The 25,222-nt window shown below is 49.6% G+C and overlaps 1 protein-coding gene across 1 annotated transcript in view; it reads right to left on the reverse strand.

Moving 5' to 3' along the window:
- Positions 1-25,222, reverse strand: part of CACNA1E (calcium voltage-gated channel subunit alpha1 E) — a 659,107-nt gene that overhangs the window by 64,207 nt on the left and 569,678 nt on the right. The window contains exons 17-31 of the mRNA XM_081485817.1: positions 24,830-25,039; positions 23,952-24,064; positions 21,997-22,109; positions 21,521-21,652; positions 20,980-21,052; positions 20,002-20,119; positions 17,454-17,521; positions 15,646-15,743; positions 11,347-11,403; positions 9,540-10,199; positions 8,832-9,145; positions 6,132-6,291; positions 4,845-4,974; positions 3,907-3,966; positions 1,270-1,376 (exon numbers count right to left, since the gene is read on the reverse strand). Coding sequence (XP_081341943.1) covers positions 1,270-1,376; positions 3,907-3,966; positions 4,845-4,974; positions 6,132-6,291; positions 8,832-9,145; positions 9,540-10,199; positions 11,347-11,403; positions 15,646-15,743; positions 17,454-17,521; positions 20,002-20,119; positions 20,980-21,052; positions 21,521-21,652; positions 21,997-22,109; positions 23,952-24,064; positions 24,830-25,039 — 2,413 coding nt within the window. The remainder of the gene's footprint in view (positions 1-1,269; positions 1,377-3,906; positions 3,967-4,844; positions 4,975-6,131; positions 6,292-8,831; positions 9,146-9,539; positions 10,200-11,346; positions 11,404-15,645; positions 15,744-17,453; positions 17,522-20,001; positions 20,120-20,979; positions 21,053-21,520; positions 21,653-21,996; positions 22,110-23,951; positions 24,065-24,829; positions 25,040-25,222) is intronic.

The following is a 25,222-nucleotide window of genomic DNA, read 5'->3' on the forward strand; positions in this document are numbered from 1 at the left end:
TGGCCAGCCCAGCTCAGGGTCACAAGTCACATTCAGCCTGGTTCTCCTTTGGAGGGTCCCCCCTGGCTGGGGCAGCAATGGATACAGTCCACTTCCAGGTTCTGGGAGGTCTCAAATTCTTAGCACACCTGGGGACCTTTCATCTCTCCTACAGACAGACAGCTCCCCAATTTCAGTCACTTGAGGAACATTCTTAACTCTTCTCCCATTTCTTTCTCTGCCAGAATAGATAGGGATGGAAGCTGGCAGCATCTGGGGAGAAGGTAGGACAGATGATCCAAACTTGACCACTTGGACCAGGAAGGCCAAGTCTATGGAGGTGCCTTGTTCCTTCCCTTTTGCAGCTGCCGTCAATGACAGCAGGTCTCACATGCTTTCCTTGTGCCCCATCATACTCTGTGGCTTGTCTTGCCTAGAATACTTGGCTTTCTCTTGTACTCAGAGAGGCTGGAGGGAATTCTACTGTCCCACTGGGAGAGGGTGAAGCTGCTCTGACAGTGGAACAAGGTCCAGACAGAGCCCAGAAGGCTGTCATTCAGCTTCTGGGGCCCTCTACCCACCAGCTGAAGGAAAAGGTGCTAACAATATGCCTACTTCCTAGCTATACGCTGGAGGGCTAGGAGAGCCATTTCCTGGATCAATGTAAAAAAAAAAAAAAGAAAATCCCCTATTGTAATGAACACAGTTAGCAACCTGAATGGTTTAAGACTGTTTTCCTAAGTATACTACCAAGGAAGGTTGGAAAAGTCTTTCCTTGAAGAGTTTCACATATTAACATGGTTCATATGTCCCTGGAATAGCTCTGGGGAACCCCTGCTCAAGAGCAGAGAATCTCCCCATGCCCAGGATTCTATGATCACCAATTCTGTTTTACCTGCCTCATTTTTCTTTCAAGTGGATCCTTTATTGACAGAATTAAGAAACGAAAGGATACATCAGTTGTCCCTGGTCCCGCCCTGAATCCATGAGGGCACACAGGTGAGTGCTGTCCAGGCTCACTCATCTCAACTCAAAGGGAGGAACACCAGGCCCTTTGACTTCTCCCTCGGGTCTTGCCCTGCTCTCCGTTCACCAGTCCTACCCATTAAGGGCAAGTGAGCTGAAGCTGTAAGGCTCTCAGGAGCTCTGTCGAGGGGCAACTGGGAAGCAGACTCCCAGGTCAGTATTCGCTGGCACCACTGAGTGAACTGGCCCTGGAGAAGCCCTCAGATCAGCCAGTTTCAGGAAAGAAGGAGGGAAGGAAAACGGATGAAAAAAAGAGTTACTTACGCCAGAGCAAAGGCCACCAATGCACCAACCACCACCACGAAGTCCAGGATGTTCCACAGGTCTCGGAAGTAGGAGCCATCCTGCAGGATCAAGCCCTGGTCTATCATCTGCAAGAGAAGGATGGGAATGGCCACTGATGAGCCCCGAGGTGCTGGTCATATGGGCCCCGAGCTCTGCTCTCTGTGCTGCAGTGTCTCCAACGCTATTGCCTCTAACCCAACCAACCCACATGAGGATCCGAAGAGCAGGAGGACAGGCCCCATGGGCTCTCTCCACTGACCTGTGAGGCCCGAGGCCCTTTTCAGAGTCACTAGCGATCAGTGCAAACAAATAGAGGAAAACAACAGATTGGGAAAGACTAGAGACCTCTTCAAGAAAATTAGAGATACCAAGGGAACATTTCATGCAAAGATAGGCTCGATAAAGGACAGAAATGGTATGGACCTAACAGAAGCAGAAGATATTAAAAGAGGTGGCAAGAATACACAGAAGAACTGTACAAAAAAGATCTTCACGACCCAGATAATCACGATGGTGTGATCACTCACCTAGAGCCAGACATCCTGGAATGTGAAGTCAAGTGGGCCTTAGAAAGCATCACTACGAACAAAGCTAGTGGAGGTGATGGAATTCCAGTTGAGCTATTTCAAATCCTCAAAGGTGATGCTGTGAAAGTGCTGCACTTGATATGCCAGCAAATTTGGAAAACTCAGCAGTGGCCACAGGACTGGAAGAGGTCAGTCTTTGTTCCAATCCCAAAGAAAGGCAATGCCAAAGAATGCTCAAACTACTGCACAATTGCACTCATCTCACATGCCAGTAAAGTAATGCTCAAAATTCTCCAAGCCAGGCTTCAGCAATATGTGAACCGTGAACTTCCAGATGGTCAAGCTGGTTTTAGAAAAGGCAGAGGAACCAGAGATCAAATTGCCAATATCCGCTGGATCATCGAAAAAGCAAGAGAGTTCCAGAAAAACATCTATTTCTGCTATATTGACTATGCCAAAGCCTTTGACTGTGTGGATCACAAGAAACTGTGGAAAATTCTGAAAGAGATGGGAATACCAGACCATCTGACCTGTCTCTTGAGAAACCTGTATGCAGGTCAGGAAGCAACAGTTAGAAATGGACATGGAACAACAGACTGATTCCAAATAGGAAAAGGAGTACGTCAAGGCTGTATATTGTCACCCTGCTTATTTAACTTATATGCAGAGTACATCATGAGAAACGCTGGGCTGGAAGAAACACAAGCTGGAATCAAGATTGCCGGGAGAAATATCAATAACCTCAGATATGCGGATGACACCACCCTTATGGCAGAAAGTGAAGAAGAACTAAAGAGCCTCTTGATGAAGGTGAAGGAGGAGAGTGAAAAAGTTGGCTTAAAGCTCAACGTTCAGAAAACTAAGATCATGGCATCTGGTCCCATCACTCCATGGGAAATAGATGGGGAAACAGTGGAAACAGTGTCAGACTTTACTTTTTTGGGCTCCAGAATCACTGCTGATGGTGATTGCAGCCATGAAATTAAAAGACGCTTACTACTTGGAAGGAAGGTTATGGCCAACCTAGATAGCATGTTTAAAAGCAGAGACATTACTTTGCCAACAAAAGTCCGTCTAGTCAAGACTATGGTTTTTCCAGTGGTCATGTATGGATGTGAGAGTTGGACGGTGAAGAAAGCTGAGCACCGCAGAATTGATGCTTTTGAACTGTGGTGTTGGAGAAGACTCTTGAGAGTTTCTTGGACTGCAAGGAGATCCAATCAATCCATCCTAAAAGAGATCAATCCTGGGTGTTCATTGGAAGGTCTGATGTTGAAGCTGAAGCTCCAATACTTTGGCCACCTCATGCGAAGGGTTGACTCATTGGAAAAGACCCTAATGCTGGGTAGGATTGGGGGCGGGAGGAGAAGGGGACGACAGAGGATGAGATGGTTGGATGGCATCACCGACTCGATGAACATGGGTTTGGGTAGACTCCGGGAGTTGGTGATGGACAGAGAGGCCTGGCGTGCTGCAATTCATGGGGTCGCAGAGAGTCGGACACGACTGAGCGACTGAACTGAACTGAGGGTTCCTTTAGACTCCTTGGCTCCCAGCACCCTGCCACAGTCCTCCCTTTCATTAGTGGCTCAGAGCACCAGGCATTACCGCATATGCACAAATGGGAACAATCCCAGATGGATGAGGCTGGGAACAAGATAGAAATGCGGGGTGTGAGGGTGGCAGGGAACAGAGTGGAGGGCAGTGAGTACGGCTGGGACTATACAAGACCAGGAAGATTCATCCCTGCCTAAGCCTTGGTCGGGACACTGGCTCAAACCAGGAAGCGCGAGGAGGAGGTGAGAACAGTCCCTACGCCTGCGGGACTCCCACTGCCTGCCTGGGAGGGACCTGATTCCTCCCCAGGCCATGCCCACAGGTCTGTGCCAGTCTAAGGAGAGTCACGTGGTCACGTCCTGCCACAACAGACCTTGTCAGGATCTGAGGCTGGAAGAGGGGTCAGCAGAGGCCTTACTGAGGTTCTGTCATTGGCTAGGAGGTGACAGCCCTGGGGAAGGGCACTGTCCTACAGGAGCAGACGGGTGACCTCTCCAACCCCCGAGTCCAGGGGTGCTCTAGTGGCTCTTACCTTTATAACCATCTCAAAAGTGAACACGCCAGTGAACACATAGTCAAAATACCTCAGCACCTGCAGGACACATAGTGGAGACCATCAGGCTACATGCACTCCTCAAACACAGGCTCCCCTGCATGCCCACCCCGAGGCCCGCTTATCTCAACCTCAGAACAGAAGCTCAGAGTTATAACTGCTAACTGATGCAGGGAGGAGAGGAGCCATGGATGCTGCTGGGGCTGCTTGATCTGGTGGCCAGTCCTCGGCCTTTCCCTCCCTGTGGTCAGAACTTAACATCTTGGGTCTGAATGGCCCCACAGATTTCTTCCCTGCTGGGATCCTTGTCAGTTCCAATCCTCCCCGCCCCCTCATCCCTCCTGATATCCATCCTGGGCCTCCACAAGTTATTTCAGCTTCCCATGTAGAACTGAAGGGCCCCAACTTCACCCATACCCCTAGGTCAGACCCTACATCCAACCCATGGATGGTAGCAGTTGTGGTTGAGTCAATCAGTTGGACTCAACTCTCTGCGACCCAATGGAGTGTAGCCTACCAGGCTCCTCCATCCATGGGGATTTCCCAGGCAAGAATACTGGAGTGGATTGCCATTTCCTGATCCAGGGGATCTTCCCGACCCAGGGATTGAACCCACATCTCTTGCATTGGCAGAATTCTTTACCACTGAGCCACCATGGAAGCCCCTTTCAAAGCCCTGGCTGACTCTCGGGGTAAGGCCCCACTGCTGAGCATAAAGGTAAGCAGTATGGTTGGGGTGGGGGCTGGTCTTGAAATGGTTCCTACTTTGCCCTGAGGAACAGGGCTGGGCAATTTCTTAAGCCTGTTCCATCCTCCAGGAAGCTTCCTTAATTCACTCTAATGTTGAAATGGTAGGCCCTAGGAGAGGGGAGCACCAGGGTACCATGGAGGCTGGCGAACAGCCCCCGTGCACGCACTTTGTTGCGCTCCGAGTTGGTCAGGACAGGGTCCTCAGCCGCCAGGGCGATGCTGCTGGCTGCAATCACCAGGAGGATGCACATCTCGAAGTAGCGCAGGTTCACGATGTAGTGGCAGGCCCTGCGGATCCTGTAGGCAGCGGACGAGCCCTAAGCCGGCCCTGCTTCCCTCCCACCCCATCCTTCCACTACACCCCTATACACATCAGCCTCCTCCAGACAGCCAGGCCCTGGCCAGAGGAAGCCGTGGGGAGAGCAATTTAATTTCTCAGGCACCACCCTTGATTTAAAGCCCCAGTGGGGGAAAGTAATCAGATTGGTTAGAGGCTGCAGCATGCAAGCCAAGATACATTATCTGTGTGCGCATCTGAGGCACCGTGGGGAGCAGCAGTCAGCATCAAAAGACACATGCTTGGGTGGCCACACGTTGCCTTCCACTGTGCCTCAGTGTCCACTCCCTCACTGTACAGATACTGGGGCAGAGGAAGGAAATCATAAGAACCCTGAGACATAAAAACAGACTTTGATTCTAAGATTCCTGATGAAAGCAGCAACTGGTTTGCCCGAGCCACAGGTATTCCGATCAAAGTGACTATTCTATACACTGACTGCATCCTGGCCTTGGTTGGCCTGACATCTCTTAGCCCAGGTTCCTTCCTTCCTAGGGCCGTGCCGGAATACTGCCCACATGGTCACTGAAAGCCTTCTTGTCTTCCGAGACCCCGAAGCTGGTGTATGTATACATCTTGCTCACTTCCTGGGCAGAAGGCAGCTTCTCTTTCAACATCTCGTCTTTCCTGAATCTAACCTTCCAGATTCTTCCTTGCCCACCCTGTCTCATGGCCATGACACTGCTCTGAGGAACACACCCACTTCAAAACTGATGTGCAGGGCAGCCAATGGATGACCCAGTTATCCTAAGCTTCCTATTCTCAGCTCGGTCCACCTCTGGAATATTTGGTGACACATCCCAAGTGGATGTCCTCCCTTCCCAACCTTCCCCGCAACCTACTAACCAAAGGGTAGATGAAGGGTCCTTTCCTCTGACATTGCTCATATTCTTCTATCTTAAATGACTCTTTAAACTATGGGCACAGAGTTCAGAGGCTGCTCATTAATTCCACGACCCACCTCAACTAGTGAGCATCCTGGAGGCTTTCAGGTATCTGGCCATATTCCACCAGGAAGGCTCAGGAGGAAGACTGGACCCTCATCCTTCCTTCCCATCACCCTGCCCTGGCTCAAACCTCCAGCACCACAGGGAGGTGGCAATGGAGGGTGTCTTACGGGTTGGTGGTGCTGAAGATGAACATCGAGCTGTGGGGCACCATGGCTTTGCCAGTCTCACGCTTCTCCTTCTTCTGCTGCTGCTTCTCCACCTCCTCCTCCTCCTCTCTGACCTCCGCCTCTTTCAAGGGGCTGGCTTCTCCATCAGTCTTGTTGCTGACTGCAAGAAGAACGTGTGGAACTCTTCAAAAACCTTGCTACATGAAGAATGGTGCCCTTCATTTTCCACTGGGGATGGGACGAGAAGGTGGGAGAGGGAGCTAGCTAACTGCCCAGAAAGGTGCCTGTGAAGGTCAGGGTGTCTGTTAAATTACACTGAGTGAAGCCCAGGCTCTCTTCCTAGCCTTAACCTTGCCCTAATTTCAGGTGGTAGAGCCTTTTGTGCCATATAAATAACAATCATGTTTCCCTAGGTGAAAGAGAATGGTTGTTTCTGTTGTAAAGTTTACAAAAAATTACTTCTATCTAAAATCTGGATTCTTTATGTGTATTTACTTATGGCATTTTTCACATTGGTACACCTGAATGGCATATATTATTATTCCCCTTCTACAGATGGGAAAGCTGAAGTTCAGGGAATTCAAGGACCTATCCTAAGGTCATACAGCTGGTGTGGTGCTTAGTGGCTCAGTCGTGGATCATTCTTTGGGACCCCATGGACTGTAGCCCACCAGGCTCCTCTGTCCATGGGGATTCTCCAGGCAAAAATACTAGAGTGGATTGCCATGCCCTCTTCCAGGGGATCTTCCTGACCCAGGGATTGAACCCAGGTCTCCCGCATTGCAGGTGGATTCTTTACCGTCTGAGCCACCAGGGAAGCCCAAGAATAATGGAGTGGGTAGCCTGTCCCTTCTACAGGGAATCTTCCTAACCCAGAAATCAAATCAGGGTCTCTTGCATTGCAGGCAGATTCTTTACCAGTTGAGCTACCAGGGAAGCCCCATACAGCTGGTAAACATTCCCAATTCAAAATTCTATCTCCTTTCAATGAAACCACACTGCAATGGAAGATTTTAAGAAGCCATGACTCTGTCTGTGGCTGCCCTTCTGGCTGTTCTTGTTCCAGTCCTGATTAATGCAGAAATGAGAATGGAACATTCATGCGAAGATGGGTCTATGACTTCTCCCAGGATTGAGAGGATGAAGAAGCAGAGACCCAGTGGGGCGGCTGGGCCTCTACTCTCAGTTTCCACGTGGAAGGCCCAGTGCAGGGCGAGTGGCAGAGAGGATGAGGCCATCAGAGTGGGGCAGGGGCAGCTCTCCCACATTCCCATTCAGTGAATGGTTCTGCCCTGGAGCCCTGTGTAAGTAGCGAACCTCCAAAGTCCTGACCCCTTCCAGGTCCTTCCAAAAGGTAAGTCATCCAAAGCGTCCAAAACCCCTCTGATAACACACTCTTACCCATGACCAAGGTCAGGGACCAGCCCCAGAATGAGAACAGAAGAGAGTCAAACTTTCTTAACATTGTGCCTCATAAGAGTGTGTGTCAGTCGCTTAGTTGTGTCTGACTCTTTGTGACCCCACGGACTATAGCCTGCCAGGCTCCTCTGTCCATGGAATTCTGCAGGCAAGAATACTGGAGTGGGCTGCCATCCCCTACTCCAAGGGATCTTCTTGACCCAGGGATGAAACCCAGGTCTCCTGCACTGCAGGCAGATTCTTCCCTGAGCCACCAGGGAAGCCCAACCCTCTTTTATGAGACACACACTACTACGACCCTCATAAAAGAGGGCCCCAAAACACTTCCTTATTAGCGCACAAAATTAAACAAGACAGCAGGGGTTACTGGACATGTGAGATTATAAAGTAGCACCGGCATTCGGAAGAATACTTTGAGATGTATTTCACTTTGAGAAGGTGAAGAAATGGAGAAAGAGCAGTGAGAGAAAGAAAAACAGGGAGAGAGGACTGTTTTGTGAAAAGAAAAAAATATGGGGGAAAAAGTCAAGAGTGGGATCCTGTGGTCACAATTCAGTGCCAAGGGGACAGATGGTGGTGGGGTTATGTAGAGATGCGTGTGGGGTTGGGGCATGGATGGGTATGGGGTAAGTGCTTTGGGGATGTGTTTCCCTTTAAGCTCTCACAGATGAATATCCACCACCTCCGGGAACTGTGAGAGAAAGTGTGACTAAAAGCTCCTAGGAGAAAGACAGTCAATAAAAGATTCAAGAAATGTTAGCACAGAGGAAGGTCTCAGAGGTCATCTGGTTCAATGCTCTCATTTCACAGATGATAAACTGAGGCCTCGAGAGAGACGGGGTTTTTGGAGGCCACATGCTGAGCAGAATCAGGGCCAACATGGGCCCACCTGCCAGCAACGGTCCCCTAACTTATCAGGTGCCCGAGTACCTGGGGGAGGGGCGGCCCAGAGAATATGCCATCAGATATCCACAAAATAAATTAAATAGCTGAGTAGACAAATGTGTACGGAATCACATGCGATCTCTCTGAAGACTCTAGCGGGGCCACGGGCTGAACGACATTTTATGGGTAAAACTTAAGATTGAGAAAATTCTAGCTTAGTTCTCTTGCAAACGGGGATAAAACTGCTGCTATTCTTTTCACGTTGAAGAAGAATTCCATCCCACTGGTGGGGTTTTCCTTGCAGCTTTCCAGGGACGACTCCAGAACCATGCCTCCCCCAGCCCCCAGGGCAGGGGGGGTGGTGTGGGGGGAGGGGGATGGGCCCTGTGTCCTCACTGTGCACCACGGTTGAGTCCACCAAGGGGCCCACGTCGGGGATGGTGACAGAGACGCTGGTGCTCTCAGTGGCGGCCTTGTCCGTGTTGGTTGTGACGCAGGAGAGGTCGGGCTCGCTCTGGCTGACCCGGCCCATGTCCAGCTGCACGTCCCCCAGCAGAGCCTGCTCACTGCTCCCCTCTGGCTCCTGCTCCTGCGTCAGGGCTGCATCCTTCCTCACTTCCCGCTCTGGCTGGGGTGGGACAAGGGGTGTGTCGGCCTCATCCAGGGCTCCTGCCAGCCCAGAGCCTCTGGGCACCATCAGACTGTTGGTCCTGTGAAGACAGAGGAGAAGACAGCTGCTGCTCACATCGGGAAGCAATTCTGAAACGGCTGCTATGCCTGGCGAGAGGGAAAGGTGAGGGGAGTCTGCGTGGCCCTGCTGGAGAGCACGTGGCACCCACTGTCTCCCCCGTCACCAGGCAGAGGAGCTGAGGTCCACCGGGGCGGCATCCATCGGCTTACTTCTGCCCATCATGCCCTCCTCACTCCCAACAGGAGATGCCCTGGTTTCCAGGGGAACAGATCTCACTGCTATTGTGTTGATGTGTACTTCATAAAAGGTGTATTATACAAAAGGGGAAACTGAGGTTCAGAAAGGCTTACAGTGAAGAACCCCTAACACGGGCTGCACTACCTGTCTCCAGGGTGCTCCTATGTCGCATTTACCTCCGTAAGTCCTGGGATCGCTCTCGCTCTTCCTCCTGGATCATGGATTCTTTGCCCCCATGGCCAGCCCTGGGCTCGCGGTCCCTCTCCCCCTCGCCAGGCACAGCTTCGTCCAGACTCCGCTCCTGGCTGGCGGACCTGCTCCTGGAGGTGGAGGAGGGCTCCCTGCCCTCGGTCCTGACACGGCGGTGCCGGCTGCGCCGCTGGCTCTGCCTGTGCCGGGCCCGGTCCTCGAAGGTCACTACCGTCTCCCCGCCGCCCGCCTCCGGCTGGGTCGGGTCGCAGTTCCCGTGACAGGGCCGGGCCAGCCAGGGCGGCTCCCGTTTGTCCAGGGCCAGGGGGCTCCTCTGGCTGTCTAGGGTGCTCGCCAGGTCCCCTCCGTCCCCCTTGAGGGACCCCCCGCGGCTGACGCGCTCTTCCTCACACTTCTCCAGCCCCAGGCCCAGGGCCAGCCCCTCGATGGGCCGGGGTCTCCGGTAGAGGCTGGGGTGGGCGTTGAGTGGGTTGAGGGGGCTCAGAGGGTTGAGAGGGTTGAGGGGGTTCATGGGTGGGGCCTCCTCCTTGTTGAGGGCCTCCTGGCTGGACATCTGCATGTGTCTCCTCAACTGGCTGGTTCGCTGCTCCCATACGGACATGTGATGCCGGCGCCTCCGCTCCCTCCTGGCAAAGGGGAGAAGGCGAGGGCGAGGTCAGAACTGCTGGCCAAGGGCCGGGGAGGGCGGCCACGGGGGCCCTGACCAGCCCTCGGCGGCCGGGGCACGGGGTCGGGGGAAGCACACGGTGGGGGAGCAAACGGGAGAGCCCAGGACCTGCAGACAGGAAGCACAGAAAAATGCGAGGGGCCGCGTGGGCGGTTGGACCAGTGCCCCCAGTCTTGTGGGGTCTCCCGCTCTGATCCCTGCCCTGAAATAGCTGAGGAGGGGTGAGGGCAGCGGTGGCCAGGGCCTGCAGACAGTGGTACGACGTTTGCCAGGTCTTCACTGCTCGCTCCCCTTCGCTTCAGGGCATCAACCTGTACTTGCTCTGTGCGCACCAAGGTCAGAGGCCTTTCTTCCTCCTTCTCTCCCTCTCTTTTCCTTTCCCATGCCAGCCTGGGAGAGCTAAGGCTGAGAAGTACAAGGGCAGGTCCTATTCAAAGGAGACTGACCACAGCAGGGAGCAGACCAACGTTACAAAAAGTTTGGGCATGACCGTCACAGGGATGCGGGGGGGTCTCTTCCACAACCACTGATAAAATCCAAGGGACGCTATGTCCAGCGACCACGAGCAGCTCATACTCAAAACTACCGCTGAACAGTTCAGCTTGGAGGCCTAGCTGACCATTCACGTGGCGGCAGGAACACACAAACATGACCCAGGGTGGGCTTCCACAGGTGGTGGAGGGTGGATGCCTACACCTGCACCCCCATGCGCCCATGGGCGCATCTCTAGAGCCCGTGCCGGGGACGCTCATGGGTGCTCATGCGCATCCTCACTAGGGCCCACACGAGCTGTCCACAAGCGCCCGCATGAAAGGCACCCCACTGGCACAAACAACCCACGCCGACACATGTCCACTCACAGGCCACACGGAAGTGCAAACTACACACGGGGTCACATACCTGAGACGCACACTGAGAAAGGCACATGGTGAAGGGTGCGGATGGGCAGATCCACAAACCATGTGCACGGAACACACACACACACACCACGGCCCCCATTGACACGTGCACGCCCGGTGCCACTCTGTCCCCGGCAAGGACAAAGACACGGTGTCCCCGCACCCACACGTAACCACTCACAAACACGCAGACCGGTACACACATACAGGTGGCTGCTGCGTGGCTCCCACATCGACATGTGGTGTCTTCTCCTTCTGTCTCTTCTGGGGAAGAAAAACGGACAGGTTCAGTTCACCCCCACCTCTAGGACCCGCCAGCCCCACGGCCACCAGCTGATCTCCAGGGAGAAGCGCAGAACCCCCTAGGTGCCTGCTGCCCTCTGGACACGCCCAACCATCAACTCTCCAAGGGACTGGCCTTGGTGCCTTGCTGTGTGCAAACACACGGATCTAATATGTTGAAGCAAACATGCAGGCACGCACAGGGTTTATCAGTTCATAGAAGCTTTGGATGCTCAGTCCTCAAGCCCTGCTGGCACTCATGTTTCACCTAAGTGTCCTTCAGAGACCTATTCTGGAAACCCTGTAAACTTGGATGAAGTTCATTTCCCCCTGATCATATCTAGGATATTCACAAAGGTATGACTCCCCGGCTCATCCCTCCCATCTCACACAACATGCAGGGAACAAATGCTCTAGCATGCACACCATCGGCCCGTGGCCAGAGGCAGGGCCACCACTGCCACTGGAGCTGCCATCCGCACATCCCAGGAGGTGAGTGGTGCCCTCCGCACGTGTGCAATGTGGTGGCCCTGGCTGAAGGCTTTGAACACTCTGTCGTATAGCTGGGTAAAGCAAGTATTACCCTTCCTGGCCTTGCGCAGGGAAAAATCTCTTCTACACACACACACGTGCTATGTCCTTTCGACCACAAGGTCAATGGAAGGTCAATGGTAGGGTGAGGGCATCACCCACAAAGACAAACAGGAAAAATAAAGCTGTCAGTGCAGGGTCAGTGCTCAGGTGGAGAAAGATGTGCCTGGGACACTTGTGGAACGAGCCTGCCCCAGTTCCTGGGGTGACAAACCCAGTCTGGCCCAACGGATCCTGCCTGGACCCGGGAGGTTGGCAAATGTGGCTCCTTCCCTGATGAAATTGACATCCACCTGTGGAAAACATGCAGGCAAACTAGTGCTGCTCAACCACCATGTCCGCGTCCACAGAGTATCCTGGCCCACGGTGGGCAGGGGGGATAGAGGCAGCTGGTCTGAGCCTGAAGAGGCGCAGGGCACAGGAGCACCCCTGGGCTGGATCTGGCCAAGACTGTGGAGATGCCTGTGCCTAGGTCCCCAGCACCCCTCAGCATTGGTGGCTGCCATGCACGTGGGGCAGCCATGTCAAGAGGCATGGCGGCACAGAGAAAGAGAGGCACACACTCTAGACAGGGAGCATGCATGCCCACCAGGAAAAGCACTTTCCACGAGCTATGCAGTGATAGCTCTGCAGCTATGCAGGGGACCTGGGTTTGATCCCTGGATCAGGAAGATCCCCTGGAGAAGGAAATGGCAACCTTCTCCAGTCTTCTTGCCTGGAGAATTCCATGGACAGATGACCCTGGCAGGCTACAGTCCATTGAGTCGCAAAGAGTCGGACACGACTGAGCGATTAACACTTACACCAGCTATTTGCAAATTCTCAAGTCATTACACACTGGCCCTCCAGAAGCATGTGTGGAAGAGGGTAAATACATGGAAGAATTCTCTGCTTGCTCACAAGTGTGCGCACACGTACACACGCACACAGAGGCCAGGCCAAAGAGAAAACCAATCTCTTATTTCCACACAAAGCAGATTCACACTTCAAACTTCACTTCTCCACTTGCACATACAAAGATCCAGATTCACATCCATCACAACCATTAGTACATCTTCAACTTTCCTACAATCACACAGAGAAGCATCTCCCCAATTCACACGCATGTGACCTCACACACACCCTGCAAGGACCATGTGGACCAGGACGGGTGGCTGGTATTCTTCATTTCAAAGATGGAGAAACAGGGACTCTGAGATGCTAAGAGGTTCTCGCTCTAAGGTCACAGTACTGAGGGACAGAGCTATGTCTAGCCCTTAGGTCTTTTGGTTTGTAACAATGTTCTAGCTGCCACATTCGAACGCAGCCATACTGTATTCTGGAAGTGAGGGATCTTGGCCTGCATGTCCAAACACTCTCTGTTGTTCAGCCAGCAGCACACCCATTGCATCCAAAGCACTAATCTCTACTCACCTGAGATGGTTACAGCACCCCTCCCACCTCACTGTGCCCGGATACGCACAAAGCTCACTCCCTACGGCCCTGTGCCTACCAGCATCTCATTCATTCTTTCATTCCATAAATAGTGAGTTTCCACTCTGGGCCAAGCATCCTTCCCCCTGATATCTCCAAACCCACTCCTCCTCCAGGTTTCCTCATCTCAGGAAATAGAACCACCCACTCCTCAAGTGGCAGCCAGCTCCACCCACCAGCATGTTTGGATACCTGTGTGTATTTATTTTTAGCCCAAACTCATGAGTGCAGGGAAAGTGGGGTAGAAACTGCTCGAGGCTCAGAGAATATTCTAGGGAGGAAGGAGTCGTTTCATCTTTATCGATCTTCAATGAATTTTGTAGTGAGTTTTTTTCTCACTCACAGAGGAGGGGCCCAGAGGGCAGGCCTTCCTTCAGTTTTGAAAGGTGTGAACAAGAGGACAGCCATGTAGGGGAGGGGGTCCCACACATAACTCTGGAATGTCCCTATAAGGTGAAGCCAAGGACATTGAGAGCCCTTCACATGAGCTCTGGGAAGGGAAGGGCTCCTTGCTGATCAGTTTCAGGTTAACAGATGACAGGGTCTGGGTCCAGCTGGACACAGGTCCAGCTGTCAGGTGCCTCAGACTCTCCCCAGCCATACCCCAGGGCCCCTCACTCAGTCCTCCTGTGGGCCCAGAAGCCCCAAAAGGAATTCAGTGGATCTGTGGTCACTTCTCAGCCTCTCCCCCAAGGCCCTCCCCCAGTGCCACGCAGAGGTCAGCTGCCCAAAGGTCCCCACGGTCTGCTAGTTCCACCAGCAGCCACCAGGGACAGGCTGGATCTGCCAAGAGAGTCTACACTGGCGGCTCTAATGTACCACCCCCTAGTCTCTCTCTAATCCACTCCAACTGGATTTCGTTCCCACTGGGCCACTTAAACGGCTCTTATGAAGTTCACTAACAGTGTTCACTTTGCCAAATTCAATGCTCCCTTTTCTGTCCTCATCTTACGTGATCTTTCAGTAGTCCTGAGCTCCTCTATCCACCTCCTCCTTCCAGAAGCATGTTCTTCTCCACGTCTCCAGGACAACACACTCACCTGTTCTCCTCGTGGGTTTCTCCTTGAACACGGGGTGCTCTCTGGCTTCTGGCCTCAGCCTCTGAGCCCACCTCTCCCTGGGTCAACTTGCCTGGGATGACAGCCTAAATGCCATTCAAATGCAAATGCTCCCCCAATCCTTATTTCTAACCCTGACTTCTGAGCTTCAGACTCACGTTGGCCAACAGCCCATTTGACATTTTCACTTGCTTGCCTTATATGCATCTCAAATTTAATGCCATCAGAAAGAATATTGGATTTCCACCATCTTCAGGTGAGCCGTAAATACTACTACCACCTCTCCAGTTACACAGGCATTAAACCTTAAAACCTGGGAGAAATGTTTGTTTCTCCTTTTTTTTTTCATCCCTACTTCCATCACATTTATTCTATCAGCTCATCCTATTGGTTCTCCCTCCAAATACAGACTGAGTGAGATGAATTCTCATCTCCTCTGTTGCTACTATCATGGTCTAAACCACCACCAACTCTCACTGCTTTACCCTAAGAGCCAATCTCTGTCTTCCTGCCTCCAGTCTGGGCCCCTTCAGTCCATTCTCCACAGAGCAGAGTGACCTTTTCAAATATAAATCAAATCCTACCCATCCTTCTCCTCTAGACCCTCCTACAGTTGTAATCAGAACAAAAGCAAAAGTCCTTCACTTGAACCTTTGGGACCCCCCCGGCCCTACCTTCTTCTCTTTCCCCTTGCTGCCTCCACACCAGCCACACTGGGGCCCTGCTGGGAATGTTCCATCTTCATAATGTCATGCAACCATCTTCTACATATTTAGGTCTCTGCTTAAACATCCTCTCTTCAGAGAACTCCTCCCAAATTGCCCAAAGGTACTGTACCCAATTCCTATTCCTCTGCCTTAGTACCCTGTTTTACTTATTTTAGAGAAGTTCTATCTAAATAATTTCTGTGCATTTATCAGCTATCTTGCTCACTGAAATAAAAGTTCTGTGAAAAAAGAGACCCTGTTTTGCTCACTACTGTATTCACAGGACGCTTCCTCGCACAGAGCAGGAGCCCTCCAAGAGTCAACAGCTGTGGAACTCAGCCCTGGGCTGTCGACACAGGAGCCCAGGGGTCTGTGACGTGGGGACAGTGACTCACTCGATGGAAGGCATGTTGGGTGCAGACATCGGGCTGACCTCCTTGGCCTTCTGCAGCGCATGCTTCTGGTTGAAGGCCTCCTCTTCTTCCTGTTCATCCTAGACACAAAGTAGAGATGGCGTTGTCTGGGATCCCCATGAAGGAGAGTAGCTTCCTCGGCCCTGCCCAGAAGGGCTGAGGGAGCTTCTGGAGACCTGGAGAAGCGAGGAAAGCAGAGGAAGAGGTGAAACAGGCAGAGTGAGGTCAGGTTGGCTCACAGACCTCCAGTAACTAGCAGTCAGGCCTCCTGAGACAGCAGCCTCCACAGCCCTGGTGCGGCCAGCTGTTCTAGCCCCCATCCTGCCCCACAGGCCCCCCATGATTCCTCAGGAGAGACTTGAAGGTCTACCCCAAACCCCAGCCCTCGGTGGAGGTGGCCAGGGCTGTAGAGGTCAGAGGCCAGAGCTGACACTTCTCGGATGCTCTGCAGTGTCCAGAAGTGATGGAGGAGGACCTTCCAGGCAGAGGCCCTGAGGTGAACGCCACACTCCTCATCATACCCTCTTCCCTGCACAGCTAAGTGACCCCCACCCTGGTGCTCAGGCAGGGACTTCAGCCCCTTGCCCACACTCCAGCTTATAAACGTCTTTCTATGTGATGACACCACGGAAACCCAGTTCAGGTAAAATGACTAGAGCTACTAAGAATACATACGTCTTCAAAGACTGCTCTGGTTTTTACACACGTCCTTTTGCTTCATCCTTGCTGTCCTCCTGAGAGGTATGCAAGGCAGATATAGCATTCCCTTTTTTACAGATGAAGGAAGCAACATTAATAGAGACCAGGGGTCAGGTCTAAGCTAAAAGGGCCAGTAAGTGACAGATGTGTAACCCACAGCTGGTTTTTACACACGTCCTTTTGCTTGATCCTTGCTGTCCTCCTGGAGAGGTATGCAAGGCAGATATAGCATTCCCTTTTTTACAGATGAAGGAGGCAACATTAATAGAGACCAGGGGTCAAGTCTAAGCTAAAAGGGCCAGTAAATGACAGATGTGTGACTCACAGCCAGCTTTTCAGCTACTAGAGCTTACCCTGTCTGCAGGTAAGAAGATCCTTGAGAATGCAGAGAAGAGCAGGTAACCCTCAAGGAATACATGGAAAAAGCTCATAAACATCACTAGGATGCTATGGATTTTGCTTTAAACCAAATTTGTATTATGCGGGGAGAAGGTTTCACTCAACTCCCTAGATAATCCCACTGCAATTGTATTGCCTCTAGGCCTGAAGACATGACTCAGAGGAAAGAAAGGAACTGTTCTTTGAGAAATATGGTGTCTGGCTTCTTTGAAACTCATGGAAACTTCCCCCAAGATGAAGTGAGCACTGGGATACCCCAACAGCCACAGTCCTAGATCCTCTCACCCTCAAACCCAGAAAGGTAAAGGCACATGATTGAGGTCACACAGCCACAGGTCACAGAAGCAGAGGTGGAACTTAAATCTAAGACTCTGGTGTTTTCTCTATTTTCCAAGTCATAAGCCTGCAAAGGCTATCTTTGTGAGTCTGCAGTGACTAAGTGACCATCTTCAATATCCAATGAGAGATCCCATCTGGTCCAAGGCTCAGCAAACTCAGTGAGAGTGAACCAGGCTCCTTTCATGGACACGTGTAGCTCTCCAGGTGTCCACGTGTAGTTCTCCAGGAGCTCCCAGAAGGGGCCTTCCCAGCAGGCCTGAGCCAGGTAATGCAGGCTTCTGGAGGTAGCCCCAAAGCCTAGTGGGCACCGAATGGCCCAGAGAACCATTGGATCCCTAGCGAACAAGGCTCACCTTGGTCAGCTCCTGGGCATTGGCCAGATTGTCCACAGCAATGGCCAAGAACACATTTAGCAGTGTGTCTGGGGCAATGAGTTAAGGATAGGAAAGAAAGAAAAGCAAAAGGAGTCCCAGCAAGGCTGAGAGGGCATCTCCATGCCTTTCCTGTCTGGGACACCAGTAGGGACAGAGTCACTTAAGCAGGGACTGTGGCAGGGAGGGAAAGAGATGTTATGCAGCTCTGTTTGAAAGAGAATATGTCTTCTCTCCTTCCACATATCATCTCTTTGCACCAGACAAAGAAATATACCTGAATCAAACCCCCCAGGGAAGGGGGAGATGGAGGGAGGAGGCCTTTGCACAGCTACAGCCTCTAATTACAGCAACATCGAATAGAGAACCACTGAACAAGACTGGTAGGGAACAAGAGGTAGGAGTTCATCTCTCCTTTCCAGGAGGCTGGAATTGAAGCCCACCTAAATCAGTCATGCTAGTCTGACCTTAAAGATGAAAAAAAGTAATGAGTCCGTAGAATCTCATTATTATCTCTCAGTAATGGGATGCTAACATATCTCAATCTTCTTGTCCTGGGAGGCTCCCATATTTCATTTAACAAAATGTCTCAGGGCACACAAGATCATTATGGAGCCCATTTCTATTCCATGCTCTAACCTCAGAAGTTCCAATTTTCCAAATATCCTCAAGGCCCATGTGTTATGGAACATATATCTGTTTTAGCACAAAAGTCCAGGTCTGCCTACCCTCAGACTAACAGGAAAATTAAGGTGCCGTTGTTAAGGCAAACTGGGCTTCCATTTCTGTGACTCACTGCCGAGCTTTCTTTATATGGGTTTCTCATGTTTGTTTATAGTCTGCTCTGGCCCTTAGAAGTTTTCAGAGCAGAAAACTTAAAGGAACATCTATGCTCTGTGAGACTATGGAAAAGGCAAAAATACAGTTGCAACACATGGCTATCCCCTTTTCACTCGAGTGATCTCAATTCAAGACAAGTTCCACTTTCCCAAAACATCATGTAGAAGTTTCTGGTCTGTGGAATATTCAAGTAAACTATCGCATTTTACTATTGACAACTAATGAAGGACATAGATATTGTTTCCTCTTTTCAGATGTGAAAACTAGAAGCTCAGAGAGGTTAAGTGACTTTCCCAAGGCCACACAGCTGGTAAGCAGAGCTGCTGGGATTAAAACCTAAACCTTCCTTGTCTAGATCCCAAGACCAGTCATGGGTTTGGGAATTAAATGCACTTATTTTCTAGTCTCCCATTATAATTTAGTAATTGACTTTGATCAACTTATTTCCTCTAAGATTTGTAAGGTAAGGATTAGATGAAATGGTGCCTGAAAACCACTTAGTATGAGGTCTTATGAATAGCACAAGTATGATAAACGCTAGCTATGCTCAGCAGTGTTAGCATTAATAAAAATACTAATATTTTTGAGAACTTATTAGGTGGAAGGCTCTGTTCTCTGTTAACATAGAGAACTACCATATGATCCAGAAATCCCACTCCTGGACATATATCTGGAGAAAATCATAATTTGAAAAGATACATGCACCCTAATGTTCACTGGAGCACTATTTACAATAAGCAAGACATGGAAGCAACCTAAACGTCCATCAACACATGAATGGATAAAGAAGATATGGGATGTTTATACAGTGGAGTATTAGCCATAAAAATAATGAGCTAATGATGTGCAGCAATGTGGATAGACCTACAGAATATCATCCTAAGTGACGTAAGCCAGACAAAGGCAAATATAATATGATATCCCCTATATGTGGAATCTTAAAAAAAAAAATGATACAAATGAACTTATATACAGAATAAAAATAGACCCACGGACATAGAAAACAAACTTATGGTTACTATTATTAAAAGACAAAGAAGGGAAGTGTTAAATTAGGATTTTGGAATTAACCTATACCCATTACTATAAATAAAATAGAAAACCAACAAAGACCTACTGTATAGCACCAGCAACTATACTTGATATTTTGTAATAACCTATAAAGGAGAAGAGTCTGAAAAAGAATATATATATATATATATACACACATATATATATGTATATATAACTGAAACATTTTTCTATACACCTAAAATTAATATAACATTGTAAATCTACTATACTTAAAAATAAATGTTTAAGTAAAAGAAAACATATAATTAATTCATTAATATTATAATCTAGTTACTATTTTAGATCTCTGTCCTCTCTTATTTTCCCCAGTTCATAGTCCCTCCAATCATGTACTATAACAGACTCATATGATTTTATCTGTGATGATAATCTGATAACCTGGATGCTATGATATCTGATAACTAGGATGATACTCTTATTTATACTCATCTCCTTTTACCCAAATAGCAAATGTTCCTTAAGAGCGGGATCCTTGTTTCTCTCAGTACATCTAACACTGTCTACCCCATTGCTACCCACCCTCTACTATCACCAGCATCACCGCCACCAAGGCTACCTCCTCCTCCTCACATGCTGGTCTAGGCGGGCAGAACAGAGAAGCATTTTAAAAGGATACAGTTTCCAAACAAGGTGAGCACAATGAAATAGATAGCAGACCACATGCCAGAGCTGACCCCACCCTGGGAGCGGATCCCGTTGTACATCACCTCATTCCAGTCCTCACCCGTCAGGATCTACACAAAGCACACAACAGGAAAATTAGAGACCTGCATTGGATGAGAAATTGGGGTCAATGGAAAGGGGAAAATTCTGAGACTGGGTCTTTTCCATTTACCCTCTTGTCAGGGAGAAAAAAAAGTCACACCCATGAATAATCCTCAACTGCCTTCTGATATGTAAGAGAATTTTAGCCATTGAAAATGGAAGAAGAACATCAAAAGGAAAGGTTCTATTCCTCAAAACGTAAAATCTCCAGTCTCTTACCCCAAACCCCAGCTTTGCCAAGCCGATGGGAACCACACAGATCAGGTGTTCCAGGCACTGATGGACTATCTTCCAGAGCTGCCAAGATACAGCTCCTGAGACAGCAGCATTGTTGGAAAGAGCCTCATGGGCTCCAGTTCCAGAAAGCTGAGTTCTGGTTCAGTCTCAGATTCTGGCTAAACAGAGTTCTCCTTTAGCTCTTAGACATCACCGATTTTGAGTTTCCTCCCATGATTAAAAAAAAAAAGATTGGGTGGGGGTGGAAAAGATTCTTCATTAAATGGACATGTAAGTTAGAAGGTACTTTAAATTTCATAAAACCAGAAATGTGATGTTACTGAATGTCTTTGACTTAATTAACATCTCTTGCAAACTCACAAGTGTAGGGAGAAGGCCAGTGAGGTCATCACAGTAGAGCTCTTTTATTATTCGTGAGAACAGAGCTATAGAAATCCTAGGAATTATAGTTGTGATGACTACTCAATAAGCAAGAGTACTAAGTACTGCCTGAGAGGAGCCTGGAGAGGAAAGGGAGGATTCTTTTGCAACATCATCACCTTGGAGGATGTGTACCAAGGGATTCCAAGTAACATTTTTAACATTCTCATACCTGGAATACAGTCATGATGGCTGCAGGGAAGGTGTCAAAGTTTGCTGAAGGAGTCCCATCATTGAAGTTGAACCTGAAAAGGAGATTCAGAGAGAACGAAATGAAAATCTCACACACCAAGGTTTCCCTTCCTAAGATGATGCCAATGTCATCACTCTTTCCCCCTTTCTCCATATCCCTGTCTTCCCTACTCTCCTTCCATTCCAGTAACTTACGAAGATGGTTTTAGTGACTAATACTGGGAACTGTGCACTTGAAGGGCACTGGTGATGGGATCTAGACTGATCTTGACTTACAAGACCCCAAGCTGTACCTTTCAGGGGCAGCTCTAAAGGGAGAGGTCCCCTCAATAAGAACCCCATATGGTGTGGAGGGATTAAAAACAGAGACATTGGTCCCACACATAATGTGCATGGTTGATTTGGGCCATGGACATGAACAAACACATGGTAACATGGTGAACAAACTGGTGACCCCAGAGCTCACAGGATGAAGATGAGGTTTTGAGGCTGCTTTGGCTGGAAACTTCATTGGTGCTTACCTGCCCCCGAACAGCTGCATGCCTAGGAGAGCAAAGACAACGATGAAGAGGAAAAGGAGGAAGAGTAAACTGATGATAGACTTCATGGAACTCATCAAGGAGACCACCAAATTCCGGAGGGATGCCCAATACCTACAAAACCCAGAGAGCGTTACAGCGGTGAACCGAGTACCAAATTACCCCCAGGCCCAGCTGGGCATCTGCCTGGAGACCTATGAGATAAGCTGAATCTGGATACTTGTAGGAAGGAGAGATGGAGTGATAATGTGGCTCCCCTCGGGAAGGTGGCACAGGGTCTGGCACTCAGGCATTTTCCCAGGCTTGGTCTTTGGAGATGGAAGAGAAGCTGAAGAGTGGAGTAGGGGGTAGGGTGAGGAAAGGGATCCTGTGGTGAGGATGTAAGGCAATATAATGTGGCAGAGAGGAGCTTCCATGCCCAGAGGTGGTTGGGAAGATTCTGGATTCTGATCACTTACTTGGTTATTTTAAATATTCTTAGAAGCCGGAGAGCTCGCAGGACACTGATTCCAAAAGATGTACCAGGTCTGAAGATGGCCCAGACTACTTCAAAGATGCTGCCCACTGTGACCTAAAGAGCCAAAGCCAGCCACGGTGAGAAGAAGAAAAGGCAAAGGGGGGAGGAGAGAGAGAAGGGGGAGGAGGTATTCCTCAATCAACAGTTCTCACTGGGCTTTTCTGAAGTTAGATCTTTCCCTCCCCACCCTGCCTCCCTCCAATCATCTTCTTCAAAAGTCACTCAGTCCTGTCTGACTCTTTGCGACCCCGTGGACTATACAGTCCATGAAAATTTCCAGGCCACAATACTAGAGTGGGTAGCCGTGCCCTTCTTCAGGGGATCTTCCTAACCCAGGGATTGAGCCCAGGTCTCCCACATTGCAGGTGGATTCTTGACCAGCTAAGCCATCAGGGAAGCCCACCTCCAATAGGATCACCTATTTGTGAAGGCTGCCAAGGAAAAATGAGACTCTACCACTTCTCTCCCCACTGTTCTCCACTCTCTTTGCTAAATTTCCTCCTTCATACTGTAGATTGCTTTACCGACTGCTCTGTCTTTCCTGAAAACTACAAGTCATTCACCACTTCTGCAGAGATTTGACAGCTGTACTGTTGTTATTAAAACACCTTGAACAGACAAACAAAAGAGCAGTCCTCAAATAGGAAAACATATTTAAATGAATACAGGTTGCTTTCCAATATAAAAACTTCTGAGAAGGTCCACATTCTCTCACTGGCCTAGAATTTAGTGCTAACAAGAATGTTTCAGTCACCTGTGCATGAAATGTCTTTCAGTCATTCAGGCCCCACACACCTGGACGTGATGGTACTAATTAGTGGCATAGAATCTGATTGCTATAGGAAGCAGCAATGTCAAATTAGCCATTCAATTTGTTTTATGTTTTAATTATATGTTTATTGAAGGTCTAATACATTCCCCACAATGCACTAGGAGAAATAACAGAAATTAATCCTCACAGCAATTCTGGAAAGTATGTACATAAGGGAACTAAGATAAAAATGGTCTTTCACTAGTTCTTATGCCTGAAAATTGCCTCTACCCAGAAGCATATGTTCCAAGTTAAAATGCAGGTTGGCAAGTGCTCAAAATCGTTAGCACCTAACTGGAGATTTGGCAGAAAAAGAAGTGGGTTTGGCAGAAGGAGAGGTGGTTCAGGAACCCAAAGTTTTGCAACCTAGTTCTGCTGCTAACTGGCTGTGTGAACTTGCACACGAGGTCCCCTGTTGACTCATGTGTAAACGGGTAGCCTAACTCCCTATACTTAACATCGTGGGCAGGACCGAAAGTGGCAGAGGACAAAACTGCACGTGAAAGCACGTTGAAGAGCATTGATAATGCACACATTTATGTATCATTATTATTTAGGAATGTGGCCACTGGGTGAAGTCTATGTGGGGACTTGCTAATATAAGAGGGTGTGTGCGCACAGGAGTATGAATGTTTAAGGGTATATCTAGATAATTTTCTCAATTTTAAACCGAACTAAAAAAATAAATATATGTGTTTCTCAGTTTTGATCAAACCACTTTCCGGAATCAAGTCTTTTGTTCTTCTCTCCCAGGCTTCCTCCAAGGTAATAAGTTCAAAATTCTGGCTATGGGGAGCTTTGTAAAGTTTACTGAGCTATATACACTGAAGTGTTTACTCTCTGGTGTGTGTGTGTTACACATTACAGTAAAAGCATTAAAAATAAAAGAGCATTTCAAAAACCAAAACAAATCCTCGTATGGCAAGTATTCACTCATTCCTGACCTCCCTTTGGCTAATCCTATCTATCCTCCTTTAATAAATTCTGATTTCAAGGCTTCATGCTGATCCCCAGAGCAAGGTGCTTATCTCAAACCACAGCATAGCAACCCCAGGCAGAAAGATGGGCGGCTCTGGAGCACTTACCCCAAAGTCAAAGCAGTTGAAGGAAGAGTGAAAATAAAGGCGAGGCCCCATGCCGTACATCTTCAGGGACATCTCTAGAAGGAAGAGCCCCAGAAACAGAAACTCTGCATAGTCTGAAAGCATTAAAGGAAGAAGCATTGGTCCCATGGATGGCATGGGCTCCTGTCCTCCCCGACCCAATGCCCACAACCTACGGAGGAGCGCTCAAGAGCAGTGGGACCCACACGGGCGGACCAGGTCAGGGCCAGGCAAAACCTCTCCATGTCTGAACATGCTCAGACCCAGACTGAGTCCCAGCACACTCCACAGGTCAGCTCTGCTCTCTTCTGACAGGGGGGTTTGTCACTACCATTTAAGTGGCAGATGGCTTTCAGGAGAGAGAAAGGAGTTAAGCTTAAGCTTTGATGAAAGAACTGGATTTACCCTCCACACGCTCGGCTATGACAGCCTCTAGGAGACTCATTCGCACCCTGGGGCAGCCTTACCAAGGGCTGAGCTATAGGTTTCCTTTCTGGTCTGCTGAAGGTATCCATTTCCCTAAGAACTTGCCCCTAGGACTTGGGTGACCAAGACTCCCTAATCATTGAGCCTCCTGAAGGCACTAAGTGAAGGCCCTGGATTATGCAAGGTATAACACTATGTTGTAGACCCATCACTAAAGATTTATTTATCTGATTCAATAATGAATGACAGGTGAAAATGGTCAAGGGATAATCCCGACCCCCTGGGAACAACTCTGGCCTCAGCCACAACTTGGTGGAGAGGCAGAACTCTGGGTGGGCAGAACCACTGCCAAGCCCACATGACACCTTGCTCTCTTCACATCCACACACCAATCAAGCGGCAGCCGTGAGAGCCAGCAGTCACCGTTCACTTACAGAGGAGGTGGGTGAGCCACTGGGGCTGGTTGTGATGGACGATGGCCACACAGGCAGTGTTGAGAGCCACAAGGCTCAGAACGATCCAGTAAAACACCTGGGACTTAACCATGTGGCGGATAGAGATACGCAAAAGTCGCTCCTTGTGCCGGAAATAGGAGGCCCCGTCCACCTTTGCGCTCTTGATGCTGGCTCGGGCGAGAGGTGTGCCTAGCAGGGGAGAAGGAAGGAGGAAGAATGAGGCTGCAAAAGAGGTCACCCTCCATGACAAAGGGGCATTCAGAGGTCCAGGTGGGCAGCTTTGGTTCCAGGGCTAGGGGACTGCCACATTGCAGACCCCAGGACATCCCCATGTTACGAGCTAAGTAAGAGCTTCCACAGTGCAGCAGGGAA

The sequence above is a fragment of the Giraffa tippelskirchi genome, chromosome 5, assembly GCF_054371585.1.
Source record: "Giraffa tippelskirchi isolate mGirTip1 chromosome 5, T2T-mGirTip1v1.2.pri, whole genome shotgun sequence".
Taxonomy (NCBI): Eukaryota; Metazoa; Chordata; class Mammalia; order Artiodactyla; family Giraffidae; genus Giraffa; species Giraffa tippelskirchi.